The sequence below is a fragment of the Benincasa hispida genome, chromosome 5 (genome assembly GCF_027475165.1).
Source record: "Benincasa hispida cultivar pf3 chromosome 5, pf3_genome.v1.1, whole genome shotgun sequence".
NCBI lineage: Eukaryota > Viridiplantae > Streptophyta > Magnoliopsida > Cucurbitales > Cucurbitaceae > Benincasa > Benincasa hispida.
Genome location: NC_143482.1, coordinates 7,503,414 through 7,530,327, shown reverse-complemented (window position 1 = coordinate 7,530,327; position 26,914 = coordinate 7,503,414). Strand labels below are relative to the sequence as shown.

At 34.3% G+C, this 26,914-nt stretch overlaps 4 protein-coding genes across 11 annotated transcripts; 2 read left to right on the top strand and 2 right to left on the bottom strand.

Moving 5' to 3' along the window:
- Window positions 1-564: 564 nt before the first annotated feature.
- LOC150035882 (uncharacterized) lies at window positions 565-2,395 on the top strand. The gene is made up of 5 exons (XM_090314047.1): window positions 565-779; window positions 1,368-1,815; window positions 1,894-1,977; window positions 2,051-2,123; window positions 2,205-2,395. Exons 2-4 carry the CDS (start codon window positions 1,444-1,446, stop codon window positions 2,111-2,113), a joined length of 519 nt encoding a protein of 172 aa, XP_090170173.1. The 5' UTR covers window positions 565-779; window positions 1,368-1,443; the 3' UTR covers window positions 2,114-2,123; window positions 2,205-2,395.
- A 795-nt stretch (window positions 2,396-3,190) lies between these two features.
- On the bottom strand, window positions 3,191-4,942 carry LOC120077631 (uncharacterized). Its single transcript, XM_039031582.2, has 5 exons — window positions 4,716-4,942; window positions 4,468-4,620; window positions 4,273-4,389; window positions 3,915-4,145; window positions 3,191-3,792 (listed from the first exon to the last, which is right to left on the bottom strand). Exons 1-5 carry the CDS (start codon window positions 4,758-4,760, stop codon window positions 3,310-3,312), a joined length of 1,029 nt encoding a protein of 342 aa, XP_038887510.1. The 5' UTR covers window positions 4,761-4,942; the 3' UTR covers window positions 3,191-3,309.
- An 11,536-nt stretch (window positions 4,943-16,478) lies between these two features.
- On the top strand, window positions 16,479-19,176 carry LOC120078177 (chloroplast stem-loop binding protein of 41 kDa a, chloroplastic-like). Its single transcript, XM_039032403.2, has 6 exons — window positions 16,479-17,112; window positions 17,228-17,349; window positions 17,986-18,088; window positions 18,213-18,351; window positions 18,444-18,721; window positions 18,864-19,176. The coding sequence occupies exons 1-6, from the start codon at window positions 16,732-16,734 to the stop codon at window positions 19,044-19,046; spliced, it is 1,206 nt and encodes a 401-aa protein (XP_038888331.1). The 5' UTR covers window positions 16,479-16,731; the 3' UTR covers window positions 19,047-19,176.
- Window positions 19,177-19,384: 208 nt separating this feature from the next.
- LOC120078178 (putative transmembrane GTPase FZO-like, chloroplastic) lies at window positions 19,385-24,826 on the bottom strand. 8 transcript variants are annotated; one of them, XM_090314041.1, is made up of 8 exons: window positions 24,701-24,826; window positions 24,173-24,590; window positions 23,724-24,066; window positions 22,835-23,621; window positions 20,733-20,876; window positions 20,563-20,649; window positions 20,096-20,228; window positions 19,385-19,817 (listed from the first exon to the last, which is right to left on the bottom strand). In XM_090314041.1, exons 1-3 carry the CDS (start codon window positions 24,724-24,726, stop codon window positions 23,890-23,892), a joined length of 621 nt encoding a protein of 206 aa, XP_090170167.1. In that variant the 5' UTR covers window positions 24,727-24,826; the 3' UTR covers window positions 19,385-19,817; window positions 20,096-20,228; window positions 20,563-20,649; window positions 20,733-20,876; window positions 22,835-23,621; window positions 23,724-23,889. The 8 variants fall into 8 exon arrangements, with proteins under 8 accessions (XP_090170167.1, XP_090170166.1, XP_090170168.1 ...); XM_090314040.1 differs by having other exon boundaries at window positions 20,154-20,228; XM_090314042.1 differs by having other exon boundaries at window positions 20,096-20,153.
- Window positions 24,827-26,914: the final 2,088 nt, after the last annotated feature.

The following is a 26,914-nucleotide window of genomic DNA, read 5'->3' as shown; positions in this document are numbered from 1 at the left end:
GTAATGGTAAAATAGATTTTAAAAAAATTAGATGGCAATTGTGAGTGCATTTTATGTTTAGTTAATGTTGCAATGTAATGCATCACACATTAACAAGAATTTGATGGTCAAGAGGTGGTGAATCTAAATAACAACCGCTCAACGAACTTTACTAAGATGAAGAGTACAGATGATGAACTATGTGTTTTGACGAGGAGGTTGAGAATCGTATCTTTCTCTTTTTACCTTCGTGTCAAGAATCAAGTTGCGCATTATGTTACACATGTATGGTTTCTAGTGTTATTTTAGCTTTACTGTGTTTTCTAATTAGAAGATTTAATATCCCTAATTTTATTTTTTGGGTGGTTGATGTAATTAATTCACTAATTGTGACTTGTATTTTGGTCCCGTTAGTAACTTGGTATAGGGGTGTTATTGAAGTTTCTTTTTTTCTTAAAAAAGAATGCTCCCCTCTTTCCAATGCAATTTTGTGAATGGATTGGACATTCAACTTCCAAAAAATGATTTTAAAGCTATACACTTTGAATTTAATTTGTTAGTTTATTTATTTTTCTGAATACATCCTTTTCTTGGTTGAAGAGTTTAGTTCGTCTAACGATGAGTAGAGATCAGAAAATAGAGTAAGAGAGGGTCTAGTGAAAAGACAGTGTCACCTAATATTTACCATCACTATCACCACCTTCTTCTCGCCACACTCACCTCTTCAACCTTCTGCTTCTGCTTCAACTTCTACTTCTACTTCTGCTTCTATTTCTGCTTCTGCTTCTTCAACTTAAGAGGTGCTTCATTCTTTTTCTTCTTCTTCTTCTTCTTCTTCTGCTTCTAATTTTAAGTTCTAGCATTGATTTTCATTGTTTTACCTTTGTGTTTCCTGAACAAGTTTATGGGGTTTCTGGGAAGTTTCTGCTTTACGAGTTTTGTATTCACCTTATTTCTAGTTTCAACTTGGTGCATGTACACTGCAGAAGATCTATAAAGTTGTTCCTTTAGTCTATTAATCTATTTGTGATGAAATGGTGTTGTTTCAATTTTTACAAGCAAAAAAGTTTTTTTTGTTTTAGCATTTTGCTGACAGGGATAGTTAAGTTCCTGAATCTTTGACATACAATGCAAGTAGGAGGTGTTTTTGAGTTTGAAAAGAATGAAGTAATGAATGTGAGAAAGAAAAGTGGGGAGCTTTGAATCAGTCTCAACTAACAGTGTGTTATACTGTTATGTGAGGTCAAGGAGTTTCTTTTATCCTCGGCATTTATATTCTAGTGGGCATGAACTAGTTGGAAAATTATTTTTATAATCTCAGGGATATTTCTTTGTCTTTTTTCCCCCATGTTTTACCTTTTTCTTATGTTTATGTTGGTTTGATGCAGTCAGTTTGATTCTAACTTTGCTAGGGAAATCAAACAACTTCGTATTCAAAGGCACAAAATCCATCCTAAATTGCAAATGGAGCTAGGACTTCCAACTCCTAGACAAGCCAATCGATCCATCGAGAAAACAAGATCACAACTGCACTTGAGAACAAAATCAACTTTTTCCTCTTCCTCAAATAAGAGGGCAAAGAAGTTCTATCCTCCTGTGATTCGACGGTCTGAACGGATTCAAAATATCGGTCTGTCGTATGAAAATCACAGTATAGAACCTGTGGTTGAAGAAATACCTATTAGTGAGAGTGAAAGTGAAGATGAGCCACCAGCTGAGGGCAGAAAGCAATTGGATGAACCAGACTCGGGTGAACAAAATTTGCAGGAAAAAATTGATCATGTAGTTAAACTACTTGAAACTAAAAAAGAAACCATAAATGCATGGAAAGCTAAGGTGTCAAAGCTTATGAATTGACATGATATGTAAAATTCATTTACGATTTTCATTTAATTGGTTGTTCATTTTCAACAGTATGATGAGAATCCATTGCTGAATGAAGGCTTATCACCAACAGATGTCAGATACAAGAACTTATATTTTGAATCCCAGAAAAAGGTTGATTTCGTTATTTTACATATTTATAATTCTCATTATTTCTATAAACAAGTACCTTCTTAATTTATACCAGGTCCAAGTCTTGATGGACGAAAACCATCAGCTTACTCAGAAGTTGGGACACAACTCTTTGTAAAGTTGAAGCAGTATGTACCTTTTCTCTGAATATGTTTGATTTCAATCCTAAAGATGATTGATTCAGGGTTTCTCTTGGTTTGATTGTGTAGTATGAGAAAGGGAATAGAAATTTTTCTGAAGTGCTGCAGAAAATGATGTGATCTTAGTCTCCAATCTCACAAAAGTTACTGAAACGGCTGTCGATGCTTCTTCTCAAGCAATTCGTGATGCTATGCTCCAGGCATAGGTCGTCAAGCCAAGCCTTCTGCAGGGAAGAGAAAGAAAATTACAAAACAAAGTGAAAAGAGCTGAAAATATTGCATTTGTAAAGACCATCTCTTCTTTTAACTTGTGAGGAGCTCGTCCCTCCTCTTCCTTTGTTGAGCTGTTATGTATAATGTATGTGTTTAAGACTGACTCTAATCTTGTTTTTTCAGTTATGATATGTTTTGGAGGTTGTTAAAACGGGATCACCCTCGCCCATATAAAACATCTTTGTTCAATATATATTAAAGTAAGAAGGTAATATTAACTATCCTAAAAGCTTCTTGAATTATCTATGTAAACATTTTAGCAATTCTTTAGGATCTAAGGAATTCTAGATAATTTCTTTAGATAAGGATAAAGTCATAGAAATATTTAGGTTACTTATATGGCCCCGAGGATCTTACGCCATTTGTAGGTAGAGGAAGAAAGAAGCAATGCTGGAAAGTTAGATGAAAAAGTGAGTAGGTGAATATTGAGAGAGTAGAACATGCTCTCTAAAAAATGTCCATATTTGTACTTTCGTAATAAAATTTTCTTTCTACCTAGTGATCACCTCTTTCTTTTTGTGCCAATTTCTTCAACACAATAATCTAATATCAAACAACAAATCAGAGCTACTTCGAGACTAAGCTCTTGGCTCAGCTCAGACTGACTTGATTTGCCCCTCCTCTTGTAAACAACATATATGATATACCATACCTGAGTTACATAAATGTCAGAAAGCTTGTAGCATGGGTAGAAAGATTATTGTCATATCCTACCCCATCACGGAAGTCAAGAAATACTTGAAGCTTTGGTTCGATAAAGTAGAGATTAGATAGTCATAGTGTGCAGAAAATGGTATAACCGTAGATTTATTTCTGAACAAATGCAGTGAAGATTAAGGTTACAGGAAAGTAAATGAGATCAACGAAGAGCGAAACTGCATCTTCTGGTCCAAAATGACCTCTACTCTTCTTGGTGGAGCTCATCAAGAGAGGTAGAAAAGCTAAAAAGATCAGCTCTAGGTGTTCTAGTGATTTCTTTGTGAATACAATCACTTTGTTCTTGTTCTTCTTCATCTCCCTCAGCAATGGCTGGTGGTGGTGACGAGAAGTCCAAGCACATACCTTGGATGACTTCCTCATATGATAAAGAAAGATCTTGGGATGTGAGCTGGTGATACTCCACAAGCTGATGAAGGCATTGATTTTCCCTTGTCAAGTTTGCATTTTCATTTGCTAATCTGGATTTCTCAGCAAGTAGTGCCTCCATTTGAAGTCTAACCAGATCATCTTCTTCTGGTCTGACCCCTCTGGAAAATCCGTCTCGAAGTCTCCTATTCTCTTCCTCAAGTATGGCACATCGCTCTTGCATAAAACATAAGTTGGATTTTAATGATTTTAATTCTTTTGCTAGAGATGCTGATTTTGTTGCCATTGCAACTGCAAGCTGGAGAAACACAGGCCAAAATGTTAATATTACATAAAAAGTTGGTTATCTTAGCTGCTGATATATACACACACATATATATTCAAAGATAGATGAAAGGATCAGAGAATTAGAGAACCAACATTCTTGGCCTTTTTAAGCTTGTCTTTAGGGTTTTCCTGGTTTTCTTTCTCTAAATTAACCTCCGACTCTTCTGAACAATGACTGTCATCAAATTTTCTCTTTGTTGCTTGCTTTGGCTCCACCAACTCATGCTCTTTCCTTTTGGAATCATCTTCCTCAACCTCTGAGTTTCTGAGGTTGTTTTGAAAGATCTCCATCAAGGTTGGTGCTTTGACCAGATCCCTAGCACCCTGAATCAGACCTCAAAATCAAATCTTTGTTTGTGGGTTTCATTTCAATAGCAGCATTTAACAAAAATCTGGTTTATTGAATTTGAAAATGCAAATTTTCTATATAGAACACGGAGAAGAGTGGCACCTGCAAGGCGTTATCCAAATTGTTGGAAAGCTGAGACAGAGTATAGCCAACAGAGTCAAAACCTCTAAGCAAAAGCAGGGAATCTTCCTTCAATCTCTTTGCCCTTTCCGATTTGCCCTAACAATTATAACAAAACCCACCAATTTTATTTCAGTTGGTAAAAGAAGTTATTTCTCAAAGAGAAAAGGCACTCACTGCGAATTGGTCGGGCATGGAAGGATCCAGATTTGAAGATTTGGCAATTCGTTCCTGAAGAAGCGAGTCGACTCGACCTCGAAGGGAGCTCCAGAAACGCTTATCGGAAGCGGGACTGGACAAAGACGGCGAAGCCATGAAGCTGGTGGATCCCTGAAAGAAATTAGCTGAAAATGAATAAGACCCAAAAACAGAGCACATGAGTCCACTCTAGTTGTTAAGTGGAAACAGAGAAAGAGAAGAAGAACCTGGTTGGGATGTGAAGAAGAAGGAGAATCCACAGAGGTTGCCATGACTATAGGATGAGGTAAGAGCCAAGAGGAAGAAGATGAGGGGGGAAAAGAAGGATGCAACGGCTAGTGTTGAAAAAAGAGGCTTTCTTTAAGCAGATTCTGAAGATTTAAATAAGAGAGAAAACCCAAAACCAACGTTCCGAATCTATCTGTGCGAATTATTAATTTCAATTTATTTAATTTTTATGCGATTTCTAAAACAAGTTGGCTTTTATGAACAGAAACTAGAACTACAAGAAGAAGCAGCTTTTCCCTCAGCTCCTTTACCACCGCTTATTTAAATCAGAACGGGTCGGAAAGCTCACCTGTTTTTTTTCTTTTTTCTCTTTTTCTTTTTTTTTTCTTTTTTCTCTTTTTCTTTTTTTTTTTAGAGAGAGAAACTAACCATTTTTATCATAATTTAACCATATTCTCTCTTTAATTAATATGTTCGTCTGCATTATTATTTTTAAAATAATAAGATACAGAAAATTTTGGATACTTATTTTGATGCATTCTAAATATAGTTCAATAAAATATTATCACGTGACAAAACATACTCTTATTAGGTTTAAAATGTCTTTGCCATTTTAAAGTGATTTAATTGAAAATATAAACAAAATCTCAATAATATGAATATTTTTAGAAAAGTTATAGAAAATAAAATATACAAAAGAATATTTAATTGGTAAATAAATTAACAAGTTAATATTTATTATTTATTAAATATATTCATATTAGTGATATTTTGATTTTTTTTATGTTTTATTAAATTATTTGTTAGATTATAAATTTGGTTTTTATGTTTGGAGAAAGTTAAAATTTGGTCATTGATAAGTACAAGGGACCTCTACCCTCGTGGCTTTGCTTTTGGAACCACCTCGAAAGTGTTGAGATTAGTGTCCTAAATCCCTTATATTCTCATAGTTTGTAAACATTGTATAAACAAATTATTATTAATAAAATATTGTTATTTATGAACATACACTCAATCCAATAAACTAAGATCTTAGATTATTTTATGTAATTTAAACAAGTATGTAGAGACATACAGGTGGATCTTGTTTAAATAATAACCTAAACAGTCATGGATAAGGCTGGGTACCTTATCTTGGTGACACTACGGATACGGCCCGCTTTGTAGATCTTACAAGTGTTGTAAAGTGTTATAAATGATTTGATCCAGATCATTCATGTGCAGACATGTGAGCGAGTGTATCCTATACAAAAAGTTTATATAAGACCGAACCAAGAAATAGTTTGTCTCATTATATAATACCGTTAATAGTAGAGACTTACATTTCACCAAGATGACCATAGGTGACATGACCTGAATCTTGAGTGATTTGTGAACTCTTACTCATGAAAGCAGTCCTTTGATTTGTATAGGTGAGGGTGGCCAGATTGCCAACTCAATAAGCCTACCATTTTGGGGATTCGTCTGATTGGAGAACTGGGAATACAGTTGCACCTGCACAAGACAAAATTTACTCATTCTTTGACGTCGAGGTAAGTAGATAAATTGCTCCTTTAAGGGATGATTCCAGGGCTTGAATAATGTAGCCACATCCTCTCTTGGCCCGAGAGAGACTTAGTCATAATTGGACTATAACTTATTGCTCATTAGAGGAATTAATGGTACTTAATGAGTTAGATGTAACTACAGGGGAAAACGATAATTTTTGCCTAGCTGTACTTACGAGAAATTTGTGAAAGGTCATCGCACTGTTGATTGGTTATATCCAATAGACACATAAATATATTTCTAGTGCGAAGAGTGCAGTTGTCGGTCTTTAGTGGAATGACCGACAATTAATAAAAGCTGGGTAATTTAATTAAAGAGTTTAATTAATTATCCAAGTACCATTGGAGCTTTAATTTATAGGTCCATAAGGTCCCCTTTATAGCTCAACAAGGATTTAATTAAGAATTAATCTTGGATTTGAATTATTTAAATTAATTGAGGGAATTAATTATATGTGATATAATTAATATAATATATTTGATACATTATAATATAAAGTATTTTTAGAGGAATTTGAATATGATTCAAATACTAATTATGTGAATGAGATTCATATAATTAAATTTAATATAAATATGATTTAATTAAATATCATAAATAGTTTAGAGGAATTAAATATTTGATTATGATTCAAATATTGATTATATGGATGAGATTCATATAATTGAATTTATATAAATATGATTTATATTAAATGTCATGCGTAGTTGAGAGAAAATAAAACTATATGTTATATTGTATTTGATACAACATAAAACTATAGGTTATATGTTATATTTGAATAACATATAGTATGTATATATAATTAATTAAATTAAATTATTATTATTTTTAATTTAATTAAAGAGAGGGAGTTACAACTCCCTCTGGAGATTTTTTTTATAATATTGTGATTAGGAAAACAATTTAGGGAAATATAGTGGTTTTGAAACTATTTAGAAATCTATGGTTGTTTTGGAGATTTCGAGGCGGGGATTTAGTTTAAAATATTTTGTCGAGGGTTAAAGAAGAGATTGAGAGTTTGACCCTCGTCCTCTCGAAAATTAAAGAAGAGATCAAGGGTTTGACCCTCGATCTAAAGGAAATTGAGAAGGGGACGAGGGTTCAGCCCTCGACCTGTCGAAAACTAAAGAAGATTTGTAAGGGAAGATGAGAAAATTTGAAAGAGGTCGGGTCGAGGGTTCAACCCTCGACCTCTAGAAAATTATAGAACAAATCCTCGACCTAAAGAAAATTAAAGAATCGTTTAGTAATTATATACACGATCGCACACAATCGTTTAGTAAAATTACTATGCGATCGTTTGGTAATTCTTTATTAACGTAATAATAGGTGCAAGCTTCCGGAAAGAACAAGTGAACGATGAATAACTTCTTTATTAGAAACTAAACGATCATTTACAATCTCTCCACGATCACTCAGTATGACTAAATGATCGCTTACTAAATCCTCTGCGATCGGCCACAAACTCCTATACGATCGGTTAACTATTACTATTACACGATCGCCTTCTCAGAACCTATACGATCGCATACCTTTTACTATACGATCGTATACCAAATGCTACACGATCGTCTAGTGGAAATAGACGATGAGCGACACGTTGCGATGGCCTTTCCACGACAGCGTCTTTCGAACTCCCACTCTCGAGAGCTCTCTTTCCTCATTACACGATCGCCCACAAACTCCTACACGATCGCTTAGCTATTACAAATAGACGATGGCCTTCTCAAAACCTATACGAACGCCTACCTTTTACTATACGATCGTGTACCAGTGCTACACGATCGCTAAGCTTTACTACACGATCGTTAAGCTATACTACACGCTCGCCTAGTGGAAGTATAGGATGAGCGACACGCTGCGATGGCCTCTTGAGAGCTCTCTTTCCTCACTACACGATCGCATAGTGGAAGTACACGATGAGTTGCACGCTGCAATGGCCTCTCGAGAGCTCTCTTTCCCTACTACACGATCGCTTAGCTATTACAATTAGACGACCGCCTTCTCAAAACCTATACGATCACATACCTTTTACTATACGATCGTATACCAAATGCTACACGATCGCTAAACTTTACTACACGATCGCATAGTGGAAGTACACGATGAGCGGCACGCTGCGATGGCCTCTCGAGAGCTCTCTTTCCTCACTACACGATCGTCCGCAAACTCCTACACGATTGCTTAGCTAAGAATCCGAATCTCTGCAGCGCGCATCAGAGTGATTTGAATCGTCGACCTCCTTTAAAACGAATCTGAATCTCTACAGCGTGTCAGCGTCTCATCCCATCCTACACTGCTTTCCCAACCCGTGGGTCGAGTTTTGAAAACTCGACCATTTAGCTTATAACCCCACCGTCTCTTCTCATTTTCTCACACTGCTTTCGTTTCCTCATTCTCCTCACTGTCTTTTCTCCTCACTGCCTTTCAACCTTTAAGATCATCCTCCCATTTTCTCCTCACTGCCTTCATTCTCTCATTCTCACTGCCTTCAGCAAATCTTCTTCTTCTCCCACATTCGTCCATTAAATTGTGAGGTTTGTACCTTTTACTATACAAAATTTCATTTTTTTTTAAAGAACTATACATTTTGTTTCTATTCTCATACTATTATATATATTTTTTTATAGTTTTTGTTGCTGTTTGGGAAACAAAGAACAAAAAAGGTAAGTTAAGTTTGTGAGTTTACTATTTATTTATTACTAGTTTTATTATATTTAATAGATCTATCATATTGAATTCAATAATATTTATATATTAATGTTAGTAGTTTTTTCTCTATTAGTGTTAATCTTAGTAGTTGTTATTAGTATTAATCTTATGGTTGGGATGTTATACAAACATGTTAATCTTATTTATATTTTGTTTGTTTTTATTTGTATTTAAGTATAGTTTATTGTAAGAAATATACTTAAATAAACTATAGTTTAAAATAGTTGATTTTTAGTTTAATACAAAATTATTATGATTTTTTGAAATATATTTCTTATGATATTTGATTTTTCTAGTATTAACTTTGAAAATATAGTTTAAAATAGTTTGAAAAAGTTTAATTTAATTTAATTTTTTTTTATTAAATTTGAAAAAATAGTTTAAACAAGTTTACCTCAAGTTGATGTTTATAGCTTAAAAACTTTAATATTTTTAGTTTAATACAAAATTATTATGATTTTTTGAAATATATTTCTTATGATATTTGATTTTTCTAGTATTAACTTTGAAAATATAGTATAAAATAGTTTGAAAAAGTTTAACTTGATATTATTTTTTTTATTTTGTATTAAATTTGAAAAAATAGTTTTAAAAAGTTATAAAAATATTTATAAAAAGTTTAATTTATTGTTATGTTTAAAAAGTTGATTTTCATAAAACTTAAAAAGATGATGTTTATAAATTAAAAAGTTTAATATTTTTAGTTTAATACAAAATTATTGTGATTTTTTAATATACTTCTTATAAAAAGTATAATACAAAATTATTGTGATTTTTTAAAAAATTTTAATATTTTTAGTTTAATACAAAGTTTAATATTTTTTTACCCATAAACTTCTTATATTTTCTATATATATTTCTTATTGTGATTTTTATTGTGGTTTGTTTTTGTTTAAGTTTGATAATTAGTAGAACAATTAGTAATGTATTGTTTGTCTTCTTTTTTTTTTTAGAAAATGGCGGGCAAATGCTTGGGATTTTTGTTGTTTACAAATGGTAATATGATTGATGGTATTGGTGGAGTTGACTATGACCAACCACTAAGTGGGAGTTTGCATAAATGTGAACAGTGGAATTATATTTGAACAATTCATTGAAATGGTTGGGATGTCACTTAGTGTAGATATGAGAACAAATCAAATAGAAATAATATATAGACATCCTAACCTAGAACCATCAGGATCAATAAGGTTTATGTCATTCCCTATTTCGAATGCACAAGCTATGAACTTGATGTTCTCAATCAATGTCACTACTGAATTTAGTGCATTTGTATGTAAATATAAATAGGATAGGGGTGGATATAAATTTGAATACATCATTTAGTCGATCCAACTGAATGTATTGATCCTGATCCGAAGTCAGCTGCATCGCCATGTGATAATGAAGATATGACAGCTAACAACCTGTATAGAGACTTCAGAACTGAAACGGATGATGAATTTGAAGAGTTGGATTTCGATGATCGTGAACATGAGTTACTTTCAGATACATTCAACGATTTGGATATGAATGTACTGGATAGCATTCAAGAACATGACCCAATTATAACCCCTGTGGACATTGACAATACTCAATTGTATAAAGGGATGATTTGTCAAGACAAAAAAAAATGCTACAACACGCAGTCAAATGTTTTGCAATAAGATGTCATGCACCATATGAGGTTGTTGAATCGACACCGACGATTTGGACAATTCGGTGTAAGAAGTGGGAGGAAGGTTGCAAGTGGAGACTTCGTGCAATAAAGAAAAAATCACATGACTTATTCGAGATCACTAAGTACGGTGAGCAGCATACATGTTTTTATTCAGAACTGAGTCAAAGTCATGTGCAATTGGATTCATCAATGATTGCATTAGAGTTCTGTGAAGCCGTAAGAGAAAAACCATCTATCAGTGTGGCACAACTGCAGTCCGATATCAAATCAAATTTTGGATATCATGTTCCTTACCATAGGGTATGGGAGGGCAAAAGAAAAGTGTTGGCTAAAGTGTTTGATGATTGGGATGAGTCTTATAAATTATTACTCAGGTGGTTGTATATGGTTAAGCAGACCAATCCCAGAACACGTGTAGAGTGGAGAGTGAAAGAAACGCTTACTGAAGGCCATGTTATCCTAACTTCTGCATTTTGGGCATTTAGTCCTTGTATAGAAGCTTTTAATAAATGTCGGTCGATAATTCAGATAGATGGTACACATTTGTACGACAAATATCGAGAAAAATTGCTGATTGCTACATCAGTTGACTCGAACGGCCATCTTCTTCCACTTGTATTTCCATTGCTGATGAAGAGTCCGCAAACTCATAGGGATAGTTCCTGAAACACCTGAGAGAAATTGTAACACACGAAGAGGTGTGTTTAATTTCAAATTGACATGCTGGCAAAATCGCAGCAGTGAACAATCCAGCAAATGGTTGAACGGGACCAAAATGTCACCATCGTTTCTGTTTATGACATATCGTCAGCAACTTTAATAAAAAGTACATATTTAATACATTGAAAAATTATGTTTATCGTGTCGGGTGTCAGTTTCAAATTCGAAGTTCAATAAAGCAATTGAAGATAACAAAGGAATAAATTGGAGCTATCTGAGTGTTTTTGACAACATTAGTTTAGAGGAATGGACTCAAGCACATGATGGAGGATTTTAGATATGGGTGGATGACGACAAATCTATCAGAGTGCATAAATGGAGTCCTCAAAGGAGCTCGAATGTTGCCTATAAATGCTCTTTCTCAGATAACATTCTTCAAATGCGTGAATTATTTCGAGAAAAGAAGAGAAGAAATAAGAGATGCATTAGAGCGTCAAGATAAATACACTCGGTAATATTATTTTTATATATATATATATTTATATGTTATTAACAATTTATTTCAAGCATATTTTATAATACTAAGTGGAGTAAAAATCCAGGTACGCACACGAGAAAATAAATAAATGAGCTGCAAGATCTAGTAAACATGAAGTACAATCATACGATCGGTATGAAGGTGTGTTTCATGTGAAGATCGGACGTTATAGTCATGTGGCAAATATTCAGCATTCCATGCTCGTATTTTATGACCGTTTGCTCATATTTTAACATGAACTACAAAGACTTTATTGATGACTACTATAAATTGTCAATGTATGTTGAATGTTACTCTCATCAATTTCAACCTGTACCGCATGAAGATTACTAGATCACGCACCCTAATATACCCGTCTTACATCCTGATCCATCGTTGTTGAGAAAACCTAGTAGACCAAAAAATTCACGTTATCACAACGAGATGAATTGGACAGAACCAGTCACTCGACAACGATGTGGATTTTGTAATCAGTTAGGCCATAATCGAAGGAAGTGTTCTTCGTTACTAAGACGGGCTCCAGATAGTTAGGGATTAAAAAATAAATATTTATTATATATTCATTTTATTGTATATTCAATTTTTTATTATAATTTATTGTATATTCAATTTTTTATTGTAATCTATAAAGTTATACATTATTCTTTTAATTGAGAAATAAATAATCTTTTTATCATATATATTTAATTAAGTGTAGATACTTTTATTGTATATTCAATTTTTTTTATTATAATTTATAAAGTTGTACATTATTTTTTTAATTAAGTTGTACATTATTATTTTAATTAAGTTGTACATTATTCTTTTAATTAAGTTGTACATTATTATTTTAATTAAGTTGTACATTATTATTTTAATTAAGTTGTACATTATTTAATTGAGAAATAAATAATCTTTTTATCATGTATATTTAATTAAGTGTAGATACTTTTATTATATATTCAATTTTTTTTTTATTATAATTTATAAAGTCGTACATTATTCTTTTAATTAAGTTGTACATTATTTAATTAAGTTAATTAAGTTGTACATTATTCTTCTAATTAAGAAATAAATATTTTTTTTAAATTGAGAAATAAATATTTTTTTTTCCTTTCAGATCATGGCTTTAAACCCAGGACCTGTTGATCCCGATGTTTTGTACGACCAATTCATTCATCGATCATATGTACTATGACGAGATCGTACTACTGGAAAAATATCTTGCAGGCGTCGAGAGGCAGTTCTCCAACGCACTATCCCACTCCACCCTCGAATACTGCCGCTACTGCGCACATCTGGATTCTATGGGTTGCCCGATTGGGATTTATTCAATTGGACTGGCATCTGATCACAGCCTTGGTCGAGAGATGGAGGCCTGAGACGCATACATTTCATATGTCTGTTGGAGAGTGCACTATCATTCTACAAGACATAGAAGTGTTGTTGGGGTTACCTGTTGATGGTGAGCCGGTCACCGGAGTGATGTACGATGACTGGTCATAAGTTTGTCAACTGTACCTCAGTGTGACCCCACCTGCCGACAAAATTAAAGGATCGAGGTTAAGTTTGATATGGGAACACAATTCCGTGAGCTCACAGATGATGTAGACGAGGAAATCATCATAAAATATGCGCGAGCATATATACTACAAATGATGGGTGGAAGTCTGTTTTCCGACAAATCAAGTCATTTTATTTACTTAATGTTCCTGCCACTATTAGCTAACCTCTATGATGCGGGACGGTATTCGTGGGGTAGACCATGTTTAGCATGGTTGTATAGACAACTATGCAAAGCAATAAGACCTGAGGTTCGAGAGATAGTTAGGCCTCTCATACTTTTGCAATTATAGGCTTGGGAGCGATTTCCAATAATGGCTCCACAGCTACAACATGTTAATGACGCTCAGTTAGCTGGACGAGCCTACGGTTCTCGGTATGTTATTTTAATTCAATTTTATTTTTATATCATTGATCTATTAATTTAGATTCTAAATTATCAATTTAAAAATTTAGGTGGAGAGACAAATTTTGTATGACTAGGACAGCCACACATGTAGTCAGCAGTACTGATACATGTTTGATCTGCTTCAACCTGATCAGGTACATTACACTGAATCTAATTGATTATTTTATACACATTTTTATTGTATTTATCTTTAATGTTCTCCAATATAATATTTTATTTTATCTAATCAGGTTATTTGGGAGTCGTACAAAATTATTAGCATACTTTGCCCAATTTCTGTATGAATGGTCAAAACATATGGCGGATGATGAGTTATCTCATATGTTTTCACATTGGTGAGTGGCATCTTCCTGACAGGGTAATGAGACAATTCGATTTTTAGCAGGATGTCCCATCGCCTTGTAATACTGAACCCCTACTGCATGATATCGACTTAAGAACTGTAAATTGGTCCGAAAAAGTTGCACATTTGGTAGTGCGATGACACTATTGTGCAAGGTTTATTGCAGTGGGGGTTTCTATTGAACAGTTTGACAGGGATGTCATTCAAGACTACATTAATTGGTATAATAATATCACAAGGTGCTACATCACTCGTCCAGGAACAGCTGTGGGTCATCTGGTAAATGAATGAATATTATCTAATTATTTTTAATTTAAATTTATTTTAAATATTATCTAATTATTTTATAATTCACAGAGATCAAACAACAGTAGACTCCGTGATGTTGCGAATGATTTGAACCAGGTTCTTGCTATATGTAGTGACAACCAAAGCTATATGGAGGAGATACATTATATGTACGATATACCTATTGTTCCTCCACCAACTCCTAGACGTATAGGACTTGTACGGGAAGAGGATGAGTTTGATGAGGTGCCCATAATGTGGAAGAGTTGCCCCCTATGATGCAGACGCAGAGTCAAACTGATTATGTTAGTCCGATGATGATGATGTCAGCATTTAGTTCATGACATTATGACTCAGAGGCTGGTTCTTCGTCTTCATACGTGCATGGACATGGTTAGGGTCGTGGAGAGCATAATGAATATTTATATCATGAAGTGCCTGCAGAGGTACCAGAGCAACCTCAAATTCGAAGTCGACGATGATAACTAGCTCGAAATTAACGATGTCCGCCTTGTGGAACACATTGATTTTTGTAATTATTTTTATATAAATGAGATATTTTAATTTATACTTTTTTATTTTTATGAGATGTTATTTTTTTTTTAATTTATTCTTTTTAGAGTTTAAATAAAATAATAAAATATTTTTAGAAATTGTTTTATAAAATGATTTTTTTTTAAAAAAAGAATACACAAAGGTCGAATGTTGAAAATTTGACCTAGGTGGGTCGAATTTTCAACATTCAATATCTAAATTATTAAAAAGAAGAAAAAAAAAGGTAAAGGTCGAGTGTTGAAAATTCGACCAACCTAGGTCTAATTTTCAACCCTCGGTCTATTAAAAAAAAACAACAATATTTTTTTAAAAGGTTTCAAAAGTACAATATTTTTATAAATAGTTTTCAAAACTATCATATTATTTTAATTTTCCCACTCCCTCTTTCTAATTTCTCTGACAAAAACGTGCAAAGGGGAGTGGTTGGGTGGATTGTTTTCATTCGTCTTCTCCCATTTTTTGTGGATCTAAAAAATGTTCTCTGTTGGCTCTCTGAAGAAATTTTTTTTACCAAAAGGAGTTCTCAGGAATATTTTTTCTCTTCCCTTCTCAATCTTCTTCCTTCCCTCTTCCAAAGAATTGAGCTACACCTCCTGCTCAATTTTAATGATCCAGAATAAGAAGGATGAAGTGAACTGTTCTTCAAAGGTAAAATTCTTCTTCCATTTTTTCCCCTAAATTGCATGCTGTAATTTTAAGTTTAAATGTTTATCTTTATGTTGTTGTTCTGTAATTTTTTAAGTTGTGAAAATAAAAAATGGAATCGATCTCCACTTCCACATCGAAACCATCATTGGTTTCCTTCAGAAAGTTCTTATACCAATGGAGATAATTGTTCTTACTTATATATCCATGATTATTCCATTCCTTAACAATGTTGGATTTTGTTCACTCTACTAACACTTATGATTTATAATTGGGATTTAATGCCTACAGTTTGTTAAACATTTCGGAATAGTCCTAGTTATGAGAATTTTATCAAACCATTGAGATTATATATAAGGTTTTATCTAATCATCGAGACTAAATTATAACTTTTAAAACCATTGAGACTAAACTCTAACTTTATTCAGATCTTAGGGATCAAATTTATAATTTAACCTTGGTTTTTCCTTTTTTTTTTTTTTTTACGATATGATAAAAATGTTAATTCACTTCTTACTTTAATGTCAAATTCATGAAAATCTGGAATTGTTTATAAAACTATCGACATGGTGGAAATTTAATGCCATGAATTCTAACTAAAATTAAATAATTTACGCAATGATTAATGGTATACTAACTCTTTACCAACAAGTATACATTTCATGCTAATTATCCTGATTGTTATTTATCATTAGAAGATAATAGATCTTTTTCATCCAACTAATATAAAATATGATGATTTGAACTTTCGATTTCAAGAGAAATACATGTTAACTATTATCATTTGGTTAATTTTTCAAAATTTTCTTTTAAGAAAACAAATAATTTACTATCACAATTCACAGGCAGAATTTAGAAAATGAGATTTTCCCCCTTTTCTAACAAAATGCTCCACTGTCTCCAAATTCTTAATATTCAAAATTGCAAACAGAAATTTTGACAAAATTTAATTTGATAAAACATGAATAAAATAAAGGAGCTAGCTTTAAAGTTGCAAAGTGGTATATTGGGCATAGCAAAATGATTGGCCGTGATCATATATCATCTATCTGGTAAACTAAAAGAGCAGGTTCTCATCTCACCACAGTCCACCTCAAAAATTCTTTGCTTCCATGGCTGCTCTTGCTTCCTCATCTTCCCTCTTCTCTTCTAAGCCCTCCATCCATCTTCCATCTTCCCTTTCTCCTTCTTTTCCTCTTCTCTCACTCTCTCCAATCTCTCACCCTTCTCCTCTTTCATCTTCTCTCTCCATTTCCCATTCGTTTCTCTCTTACCCTTCTTTTAGACCCTCCAATGTCTGCTCCTTCAGTGTCAGGGCTACCTCTCTTGACAAGAAGAAGGTCTTGATCGTCAACACAAACAGTGGTGGACATGCAGTCATTGGCTTCTATTTTGCTAAACAGCTTCTGGGTTCTGGCCATGAGGTCACAATTCTCACTGTCGGTGAAGAGAGTTCTGATAAGATGAAGAAACCCCCATTCAACAGATTCTCGGTTAGTGGTTAAAAGCTTTTCTTTTTGAAGGAGTTTTGTTCTGATATGGGGAACTCAAAATGAGTGGTGGTTAATTATCCCTTATCTGTGTGTTTTCTTTTGGGATGTTGTTTAGGAAATTGTGAGTGGTGGAGGCAAGACAGTATGGGGAGATCCAGCAGAAATTGGGAAGGTTGTGGCAGGAGCATCATTTGATGTGGTATTAGATAACAATGGCAAGGACATAGATACCGTGAGGTTTGTGACTTCATCATTTGCTGCTAAATCTGAATTTCTACTACTTTTTCTCATGCTTTCTGGTGGATTTTTTTTTTTAAATTATATTTTTACAGTTCAGAATTTGATAGGTTTCTTGTTTTGTTGATATTGTTATGAAATCGATAATCAGAGAATGTAGAAAACGTAAAAGAATAAAGAATCGACACACAGATTTACATGATTCACTAATAGTATGTTAACTACGTCTATGGAGTAAAGGAAGAACAATTTTATTAGAGAGAATATTACAAAATATAGAATAGTAACACTTCTAAGGTTGAAGAGTTTATATAGTGTACTTTTCTAAATCCTAGGGTTATAATCTAACCCGTAAATAATTAAATATGCAAAATATGAATTCAACTTAGGTTTCAAGGCATGGTAACATATATTAATCCACCTTTTAAGCATGGCAATAAACATAATTTTTCTTTTAAAAACAAAATCTCTCTGTTTATGGGGGATGGAATTCATATGCCTGAAAAACCAAATCATGAAGACTATGCTCTTTTTTTTTCCAGAGATTTCTGTAAGTAGGGAGATTTGAGCCTTAAATCAGCTAGAATCATGCTAAAATTCTATCTAAGCTACCATTTGGCCTATATTTTGACACAGGCCTGTTATTGATTGGGCAAAGAGCTCTGGTGTGAAGCAGTTTCTATTTATCAGTAGTGCTGGAATTTATAAGCCAACTGATGAGCCTCCCCATGTTGAAGGGGTAAACATTACAGTTTCAATATGATTCTATCACCATATATAATAAATAGATTTTGATTTAGATACATTTTCTCAGCCAAAGACACTTACAGAATGCTAATAATTCTAAACCATTACTATGACAGGATCTTGTTAAAGCTGATGCTGGTCATGTTGGCGTTGAAAAATATATTGCAGAAGTTTTTGGCAGCTGGGCTATCTTCCGCCCACAATACATGATTGGATCTGGCAACAACAAAGATTGTGAAGAATGGTTCTTTGACAGTAAGAGAACACAGCTTTACAAACTTGTAAAGTATTTAGACATTTCTAACTTTGATTAATGAGCTCATGGACTTGATAAAACGCCAATGCAGGAATCGTCCGGAATAGACCAGTTCCAATTCCAGGCTCCGGTATGCAGCTAACAAACATTGCACATGTCAGAGACTTGTCTTCTATGTTGACACTGGCTGTAGAAAAGCCAGATGAAGCACATTCTAACATATTCAACTGTGTAAGTGATCGTGCCGTGACTCTTGATGGAATGGCCAAGCTATGTGCTCAAGCAGCAGGCCGTCCAGTTGACATTGTGCATTTTGATCCAAAAGCAGTTGGGGTTGATGCAAAGAAAGCTTTTCCATTCAGGAATATGGTAAGTAAAATAGAATAGTTTCTTTGGCGCTTTGAGGGTAAACATAGAAGATTCATAATTTTGAGATAAGTGAGGATAAAAGTATACTCTAAAAAGGGTTTAATGTCAACTCTATGACATTCGTACCTTTTGTTTTCTGCAGCATTTCTATGCGGAGCCAAGAGCAGCCCAGGATATTTTAGGGTGGAAAGGTACCACAAATCTTCCTGAAGATTTGAAGGAGCGATTTGAAGAGTATGTGAAGATTGGTAGAGACAAGAAGCCTATAAAGTTTGAGTTAGATGATAAGATACTCGAGTCCCTAAAGGTTCCAGTAGCTGCTTAACCATTCTTCGGATAATTGTGCAGAAGAGTACTGTCCATATTACAGTACTTTTGTATATGTATTCTCGTTTATTGTACTTCTACCAACCTACCCAAATAAAGTGATTCAGAGATGAAGTTATGTTGCCTCATTTCTTATTTTTGCATTTACAGGAGAAACCAAAGAAAGTAGTACATCCCTTGCATATTCCCAGGCTCCCCTTCACTCTGCCAAACAAATGTGGAAGATGTACCAATTCTGATTCATTACTATTAAAATATATCCATCTTTTTTGCCTGAATTATAAAACGCCTAAACGATGTACAATGTGCAACACAAAAATAGCTGACAAAGATATATATAGTTAAGTACTACGAAATTTATTTGGGATACAAATGTAGGTTAACCAAAAGGATCGTTTTAGTTACACGAGTAATATAAAAACATATATTACATGATTAAAATGGCTACACATATTGGTGACACTCCTTGCCATTCATGATCAAGGACCTCCAGTTTTGTGCTTCCCGCAACTCCGCAAGTTGAAAGCAATAAGCATCACGAATCTGTTTATGAGATTCTAATTCTCCACCAGGTGGCCTTTAGCATTTATACAAATTGTATAAGAGAGAAGCTGAAATTCTCCAAGAAACAATCATCCAACAGTATTATCTGGGACGCCTCTCCAAAGCAGTCCAACCAAACTTTCCTTTGCGACAATCTGATAAGATGCGGAAATCTGCTTGATGACTGTCTCCGTTGAACAATTGGAGTGCTAACTTTTGAACAAATCTGTCACCATCAATTTACTAGGAATTATTTATTATTAGACTGCAAATATGTACTTGTTTTTCATACAGATAGAGTATTGAGTCAAAAATTCCATCCATAGGCAAAAGAAAGAACTTAAACTTAACCCAAGGTTGAGACAAGGAGAAAGGAGAGTAAAGAGAGGTAGAGATTTTCTTATCTAGTAATCAAGATCCTTCAAACCTAAAATAATAATAGTAATAATAATAATAATACAAAACTAGAAACGAGAAATTATTGACCAGCATATGATAACGTACATATGACCACATTGACCGCTTGCATAAACTTTGTATCGCTTTTGAAGTGATTCTATACCTGAAGATTTGCAAAAGCTAGTGTCACACATCAACAGTTATAAACAGACCGTTGTAGCAGGTAAATGAGAACAACCTGAAACATGGCAGTTTTTCATCAAGCAATGAGTTAACTCAGTGAACATAAATGATTTGACTACCACGCAATAGTGCAGTAAATATTCAGTCCCACCAAGAGAGATACTTGTACTCTTTAAATTTTCATGAGATCAAAATACTCTTTAAATATTTGCATGATTCACTCAGGCTTAAGGCTAAATGTCTTTTGAAGCTTCTACACGTCTGTTTATATTAAAATAGAACAAAAATCATTTATGATGTGCAGATGATTTGGCATAGAAAGAATTATAGACATAAAAACTTTAAAAACAAGCTTAAGCATTAGAATTTAGTGAACTCATGTAACTAACCGCGCGAGGAAGTAATCCTTTTGCTCCACGTTTGACATTGACATCTGCCGCTAATGTCTTGGCCAACCGCCCTAGCTTCATTGTGCCCTACAGTTGCCACATGAGAACATTATCGACTATTACAATGTCAAACTCCATATGATCAGAAAGAAAATCGCTTGTTTAGATACCATTCCAAGTTGCCCATTCGAAAATACTACTTTTATTCCCTGTCTCGTAAAATAAGCTGCCCAAGCATTCCGATCTGCTGAAGATATCATATCTTCTCTATTCAATACCAATATTCTTCTCCTATTACCAAGCCATGCATCCATCTAATCATGAAAATGATGAATAAATTGTAAATAAAAGAAAAGATTATGGTCAGATAATCTTTGAGTGATGAAATAAAAAGCACTTCGGCCTTTAGTAAAAATATGAGTGTAGCATACACTAAAATGCAGCGAGTTAAAGCAACTCTAATAGTTGTTGAACTATATCTATAATATTGTTAAATTTCACTGCAGTCCCTGTTATCGTGCTAATTGTGTGTATCTTTACCCCTTTTCCTTATTACTTTGTTGTATATACTTCTAAGCAGTTCACACATTGTTATACATTGCTTTAAATGCATTCTTTTACTCTCAGACAACGTGTGCGGAGAGCTTTTTCTCTTTTTGATCAACACTCATTTCTTTGCCTTCTCTTTATAGTACACACGTACTAGAGCTTCAGGTATTCAAGAAGCTTCAAACAAAGTGTCTTCCTCCAGCATAGTGTCCCATTTAGCACTTCTTCCTTCGATTGCCAACGAAAAGCTCTAGAAGCACGACTATAGTAACAATACAGAGAAGCCCTCCCTCTCTTTCAAGCCCTTTATCAAATCTCCCTCCCGCAGCACCTCCTGTTCAATGTGCTGCTATCCTACTTGCACTTACTTTACGATTCCCAACGAACAACCCTCTTTTATCCGCACAAAAACCACAGCCATGATCTCTTCCTTTCTCCACACACCAGACAGGCTTTTCAATACCCACCCCATCCTAATACCTACCAAAAATACCCCAGCCAAGCACCTCTTTCCCTCTATCTCATTATCTACTAAATTTTCCTTTTTTCCCAACCTCACTCAGACCTTAGCCAAACAACTTACAGCCTTCGGATTTTTCATTACTTCTATGACAATATAGTAAGAGTAGTAATAGTTATGAATGTATACTAATCCAATTAAGAACTGAAATTAGTCATGTCAAATCTCCTAAACACTTCGATAAAATAAACACATTAAAAAGAAATGGTGAGTCAAATCTACTAATCCAAAGAAATTTGATGTTTTTACTCCTACAATCTAAAACATTGTACAATTTCACAACTTGGTTCAATTACTACTAAAAATAAGTTCTATAAAAAAAACAAGAACGATTGTGGAAGGCGTAAGCAGTATAAGAGAATGAAACTAAAGAAAAAGATAGCACCCAAATATTTTGTACAAATGAGAAGGCGATTTGAATGTGTGTTAAATGAATTGTGGGGTGCGACGAAGAAAGAGAAGTTGAAGGCGAGAGAGATGGTGGGGATGGTCCGCTTCGGCAGTAAAAAAGGTGGGGCAAGATTGCAGGAGCGGTGGGGAGACAGAGCCCTGAGAGCTGAATATGAAGAAGACTCATTGCTTGTAGTTGCAGCGAGTGTCCTTGCTTAACCATATGAAGACCCATTCGAGCATTTTAGAACAAATTAGTTGTACAAGCGCAGATAAAGTATGAAAGTTACAAACTCAACTATATCTCAACTAGCAGTAGCTCAATGCAATTATGATATAGATTAACTCCTTAGCCTCATCATTAAACAATTTCACTTCTTTTCTCGAATTTTTCCTCGATTCGTTGTACAAACAAGGCAAAGGAGTTTTTGGTAAAATAATATTTCTTCCCTAATAAGTTTTTAAGTTTTTAACTACATATTCCTGAGTTTGCCGAACTCATGGGAAGCACCAAAAAAAAAAAAAAAAAAAAGGAACGTTAAACCTTAAAGACAACCATTCATTCCTTTTAATATATTTATTTTTTTATTTTGATAAATTAAAAACGGTTCTTAATGTGGAAACTTTATGCAAGGAAGTTGTTTTTTACAAATGCAGGCACATCTAAAATCAATATCCAAATATCTGCTCTAAACATTGTACCATATCCATGTCTTTACAGCTGGAGAACAGGAAAGAGCATAATCAATGATTATGTAAATTTCCAATTTCCCACTTAAAAATGACCAGCATGGCTTAGAAAGAAGTTCTCACCGCTTCACGAATTTCTTGGTCAAACAACTTGGAAGCAGCGCTTGGACTGAAATTCTTAATTACTTTCAGGCTTAGAACATCTACTTTTTTCAACAACTCATAGGTCTCAAAATGCATCCGAGTAGCCGGAAAAACAATAGATGGCCACAGCTTCTGCAAGAACTCCTGGTATACTATTCCTTCATGAGCATTGCCTGATTGAAGCCAAGATTCATAGTCTTGGAGAAGTTTCTAAAAGCCACATAAATTATACAAGATCAGAGAAGTTATGGGGTCAAGATATAACAAGAAAACAGCATGGATGGATCAATAAAGCTTCAGAAAATCTTCACGCAGAAACAGTAGGAGATTCAAACTATACCCTGATACTAAGATGGATGCACAACTCTATAAATTTTTGGAAAATTAAATAATTAGAAGCCAAGCCTATTTGTAGTTAAAAATCTGTCGCAACCAATTACCAACGAAAAGATTAAAGAATTGGAAATGCTGAAAAACGGGTGTTATACACATATATATGCAAGTTGTAAAGAAGATAAAAGAAGAGTTCACGTTTTTTCCTGGAGAGAATTAATGATATGACATCTTTCAACTGTTACAGATTGATAATTTGCATAAGCATGTTCATGCATCTGGTCTTTCCAGGAAGATTGATTTGGTTGTAACATCCCCTTTGCTCAGGTATTAATATCACTATCTTCTGTTTCTTCTATGCAGAACTTTATGTGTACAACCTACTCGTAACTCGTCATTGCTCATTTTCTAATCTTGTTTTCATTGTTAGCCTCTGCAATAGTTTAAAAAGAAGAGATTAATAAGGATGGGAACATTAAAAACGATATCAAATTATTTTCTGTTACAATTATTTGTAATCTGGGAAGAAATTTACCTTTCCACAGTTTGACAGACTGAAAGTTAAGTTCAGTCACACACCTATATATCCATTCTTTCTCTCTCCTTTTTTTTTTTTGTTTTTGATTATTTAGAAGTGTTATAGTTACTTTGGGTAGTAAGAATGGTTGAATTCAACAGAGAGTTTGCTGATGGTGATTATGCTAGACATGCAATGCATCAACTAGTGCTGGGGAAATGACGTCGTTTTGAATCTTCGAGGTAGCTGATAGAGTGGTAGTCTTTTCCCCTTTCAAGACATAATAGGCAGCGATATCAAAATTTGATAGTTGTAGAGTGGATTCTACAAGCTTCATAACACGTGATTGGGTAGAATCAATCTGCATTTTTACACAAAACCACAGGGACGATAAATAGAGATGTAAAAAACTTGCATTTCGGTCGAAAGAATAATTGGAAAGTAGAAATTTTGATTGGGATACATACCAGTGACAAAGCTTGTCTTCCCCAAGTAATACTTTCGTTTTCCATCTTTGTTCCATAATTTCTTACACCATCAACTAATTCATTTAATGATGTTTGGCAAAACGTATGTCTTGTCTCCCAAGAGTTTCGACTCTTTCGTTCCGCAATTGAAACAGGTGTTTGGAGTTTAAGCTTCATTCTTTCCATTCCATTACCTGTTGACCCATCTAAGAAGCTGTACAAGAAATTTGCAAGTTCGTGGAAGCTACTGCTTCTCCAATAAGAATTAGAGGGTGATAAGACTTCTCCACTCTCCAGAGAAGCAGAAAGTTCTTCATCCAGAGCAGATCTTGCAGATACTGGAAATACAAATACATGTTCAGTATTCAACAAACAATTTTGCTGCATCTTCCTTGACAAAGGATAGGGCTTCCTCCAGCTACAACCAAGGCACAAAAATTACAAGATAAAACAAAGCTCAGAATGAATCTAACGCTTATATACTTTATGTAAGTCTAAGTACACCAAGAAAAAAGAAATAAAACAAACCTCATGACTATTTTGATAAAGGTCATTCAGCACGAACACCACTTTCTTCTTCCACTGCTGCGTGTAACGGAGAAAATTAACCTGAAAGTAAAAGGCATAGGTGACTTTAGTCAAATGTCTAGAAGCCATTCACAATCCAGGACCAATCATGAACTTTTCTTATAAAGGTATAAAAGTACAGGCTCCTCAAAACACCTGCTCCATAATTTTCTCCCTAACGAAAAGTGTTAGGAAATAACTAAATGGTCCTTGTAGTTAACCCGACAAGGCATAAGTAGCAAGTCACATGAATAAAAACACTACTTCAATGAATCATACCTCACTCTCAGTCAGCGGGTGATCAGCAGAGATGACAAAAAGCAGCAAATCTGCACGAGGCACAAATTCCTCTGTTAGGCGTTGTTGCCTCTCCAGAATGACATTGGTACCAGGTGTATCAACAATGTTCATCTGCATTATAAAGAATTAGAAAAACTATAATTAGATATCAAATAATACATGTTGGTTTTCAAAGATGCAACACTTCAGATACACACAGATACATACATCTGCATGTATACATCTACTCAACACACACATCTGCATATATATATATATTCAATTTTTTTTTATTATAAAGTTGTACATTATTCTTTTAATTAAGTTGTACATTATTCTTCTAATTGAGAAATAAATATTTTTTTAATTGAGAAATAAATATATTTTTTTTACAGATCATGGCTTTAAACCCAGGACCTATTGATCCCGATGTTTTGTACGACCAGTCCATTCATCAATCATCTGTTGTATGGTGAGATCGTACTACTGGATAAATATCTTGCAGGCGTCGAGAGACAGTTCTCCAGCGCACTATCCTGCTCCACCCTCGAATACTACCGCTACTGCGCACATCTGGATTCTATGGGGTGGACAGATTAGGATTTATTCAGTTGGACTGGCATCTGATCACAGCCTTGGTCGAGAGATGGAGGCCTGAGACGCATACATTCCATATGTCTGTTGGAGAGTGCACTATCACTCTACAAGACATAGAAGTGTTGTTGGGGTTACCTGTTGACGGTGAGCTCGTCACCGAAGTGATGTACGATGACTGGTTAGAAGTTTGTCAACTGTACCTCGGTGCGACCCCACCTGCCGACAAGATTAAAGGATCGAGGTTAAGTTTAATATGGTTAGGAACACAATTTCGTGAGCTCACAGATGATGCAGACGAGGAAACCGTCATAAGATATGCGCGAGCATATATACTACAAATGATGGGTGGAAGTCTGTTTTCAGATAAATCAAGTCATTTTGTTCACTTGATGTTCCTGCCACTGTTAGCTAACCTCCATATGGGGTAATATTCATGAGGTGGAGCATGCTTGGCTTGGTTGTATAGACAACTATGCAAAGCAACAAGATCTGAGGTTCGAGAGATAGCTGGGTCTCTCATACTTTTGCAACTATGGGCTTGGGAGCGATTTCCAATAATGGCTCCACAGTTACAACATGTTAATGACGCTCAGTTAGTTGGACGAGCCTACGGTTCTCGGTATATTGTTTTAATTCAATTTAATTTTTATATCATTGATCTAGTTAATTTAAATTCTAAATTATCAATTTAAAAATTTAGGTGGAGAGACAAATTTTGTGTGTGTGTAGTCAGCCAGTATAGATACATGTTTGATCTACTTAAACCTGAACAGGTACATTACACTAAACCTAATTGATTATTTTATACACATTTTTATTGTATTTGTCTTTAATATTCTCTAATATAATATTTTGTGTTTCAGGTTATTTGGGAGCTGTACAAAATTATTATGCATACTTTGCCTAATTTTTGTACGAATGGTCAAAACATATGGCGGACGATGGGTCCTCTCATATGTTTTCACATTGGTGAGTGGCATCTTCCTGACAGGGTGATGAGACAATTCGGTTTTCAGCAGAATGTCCCATCGCCTTGTAATACTGAACCCATACTGCATGATATTAACCTAAGGACTGGAGATTGGTCTGAAAAAGTTGCACATTTGGTAGTGCGATGGCACTATCGTGCAAGGTTTATTGCAGTGGAGGTTTCTCTTGAACAATTTGACACAAATGTCACTCAAGAATATATTCATTGGTATAATAATATCACAAGGCGCTACGTCACTCGTCCGGGGGTAGCTGTGGGTCATTTGGTAAATGAATATTATCTAATTATTTTTAATTTAAATTTATTTT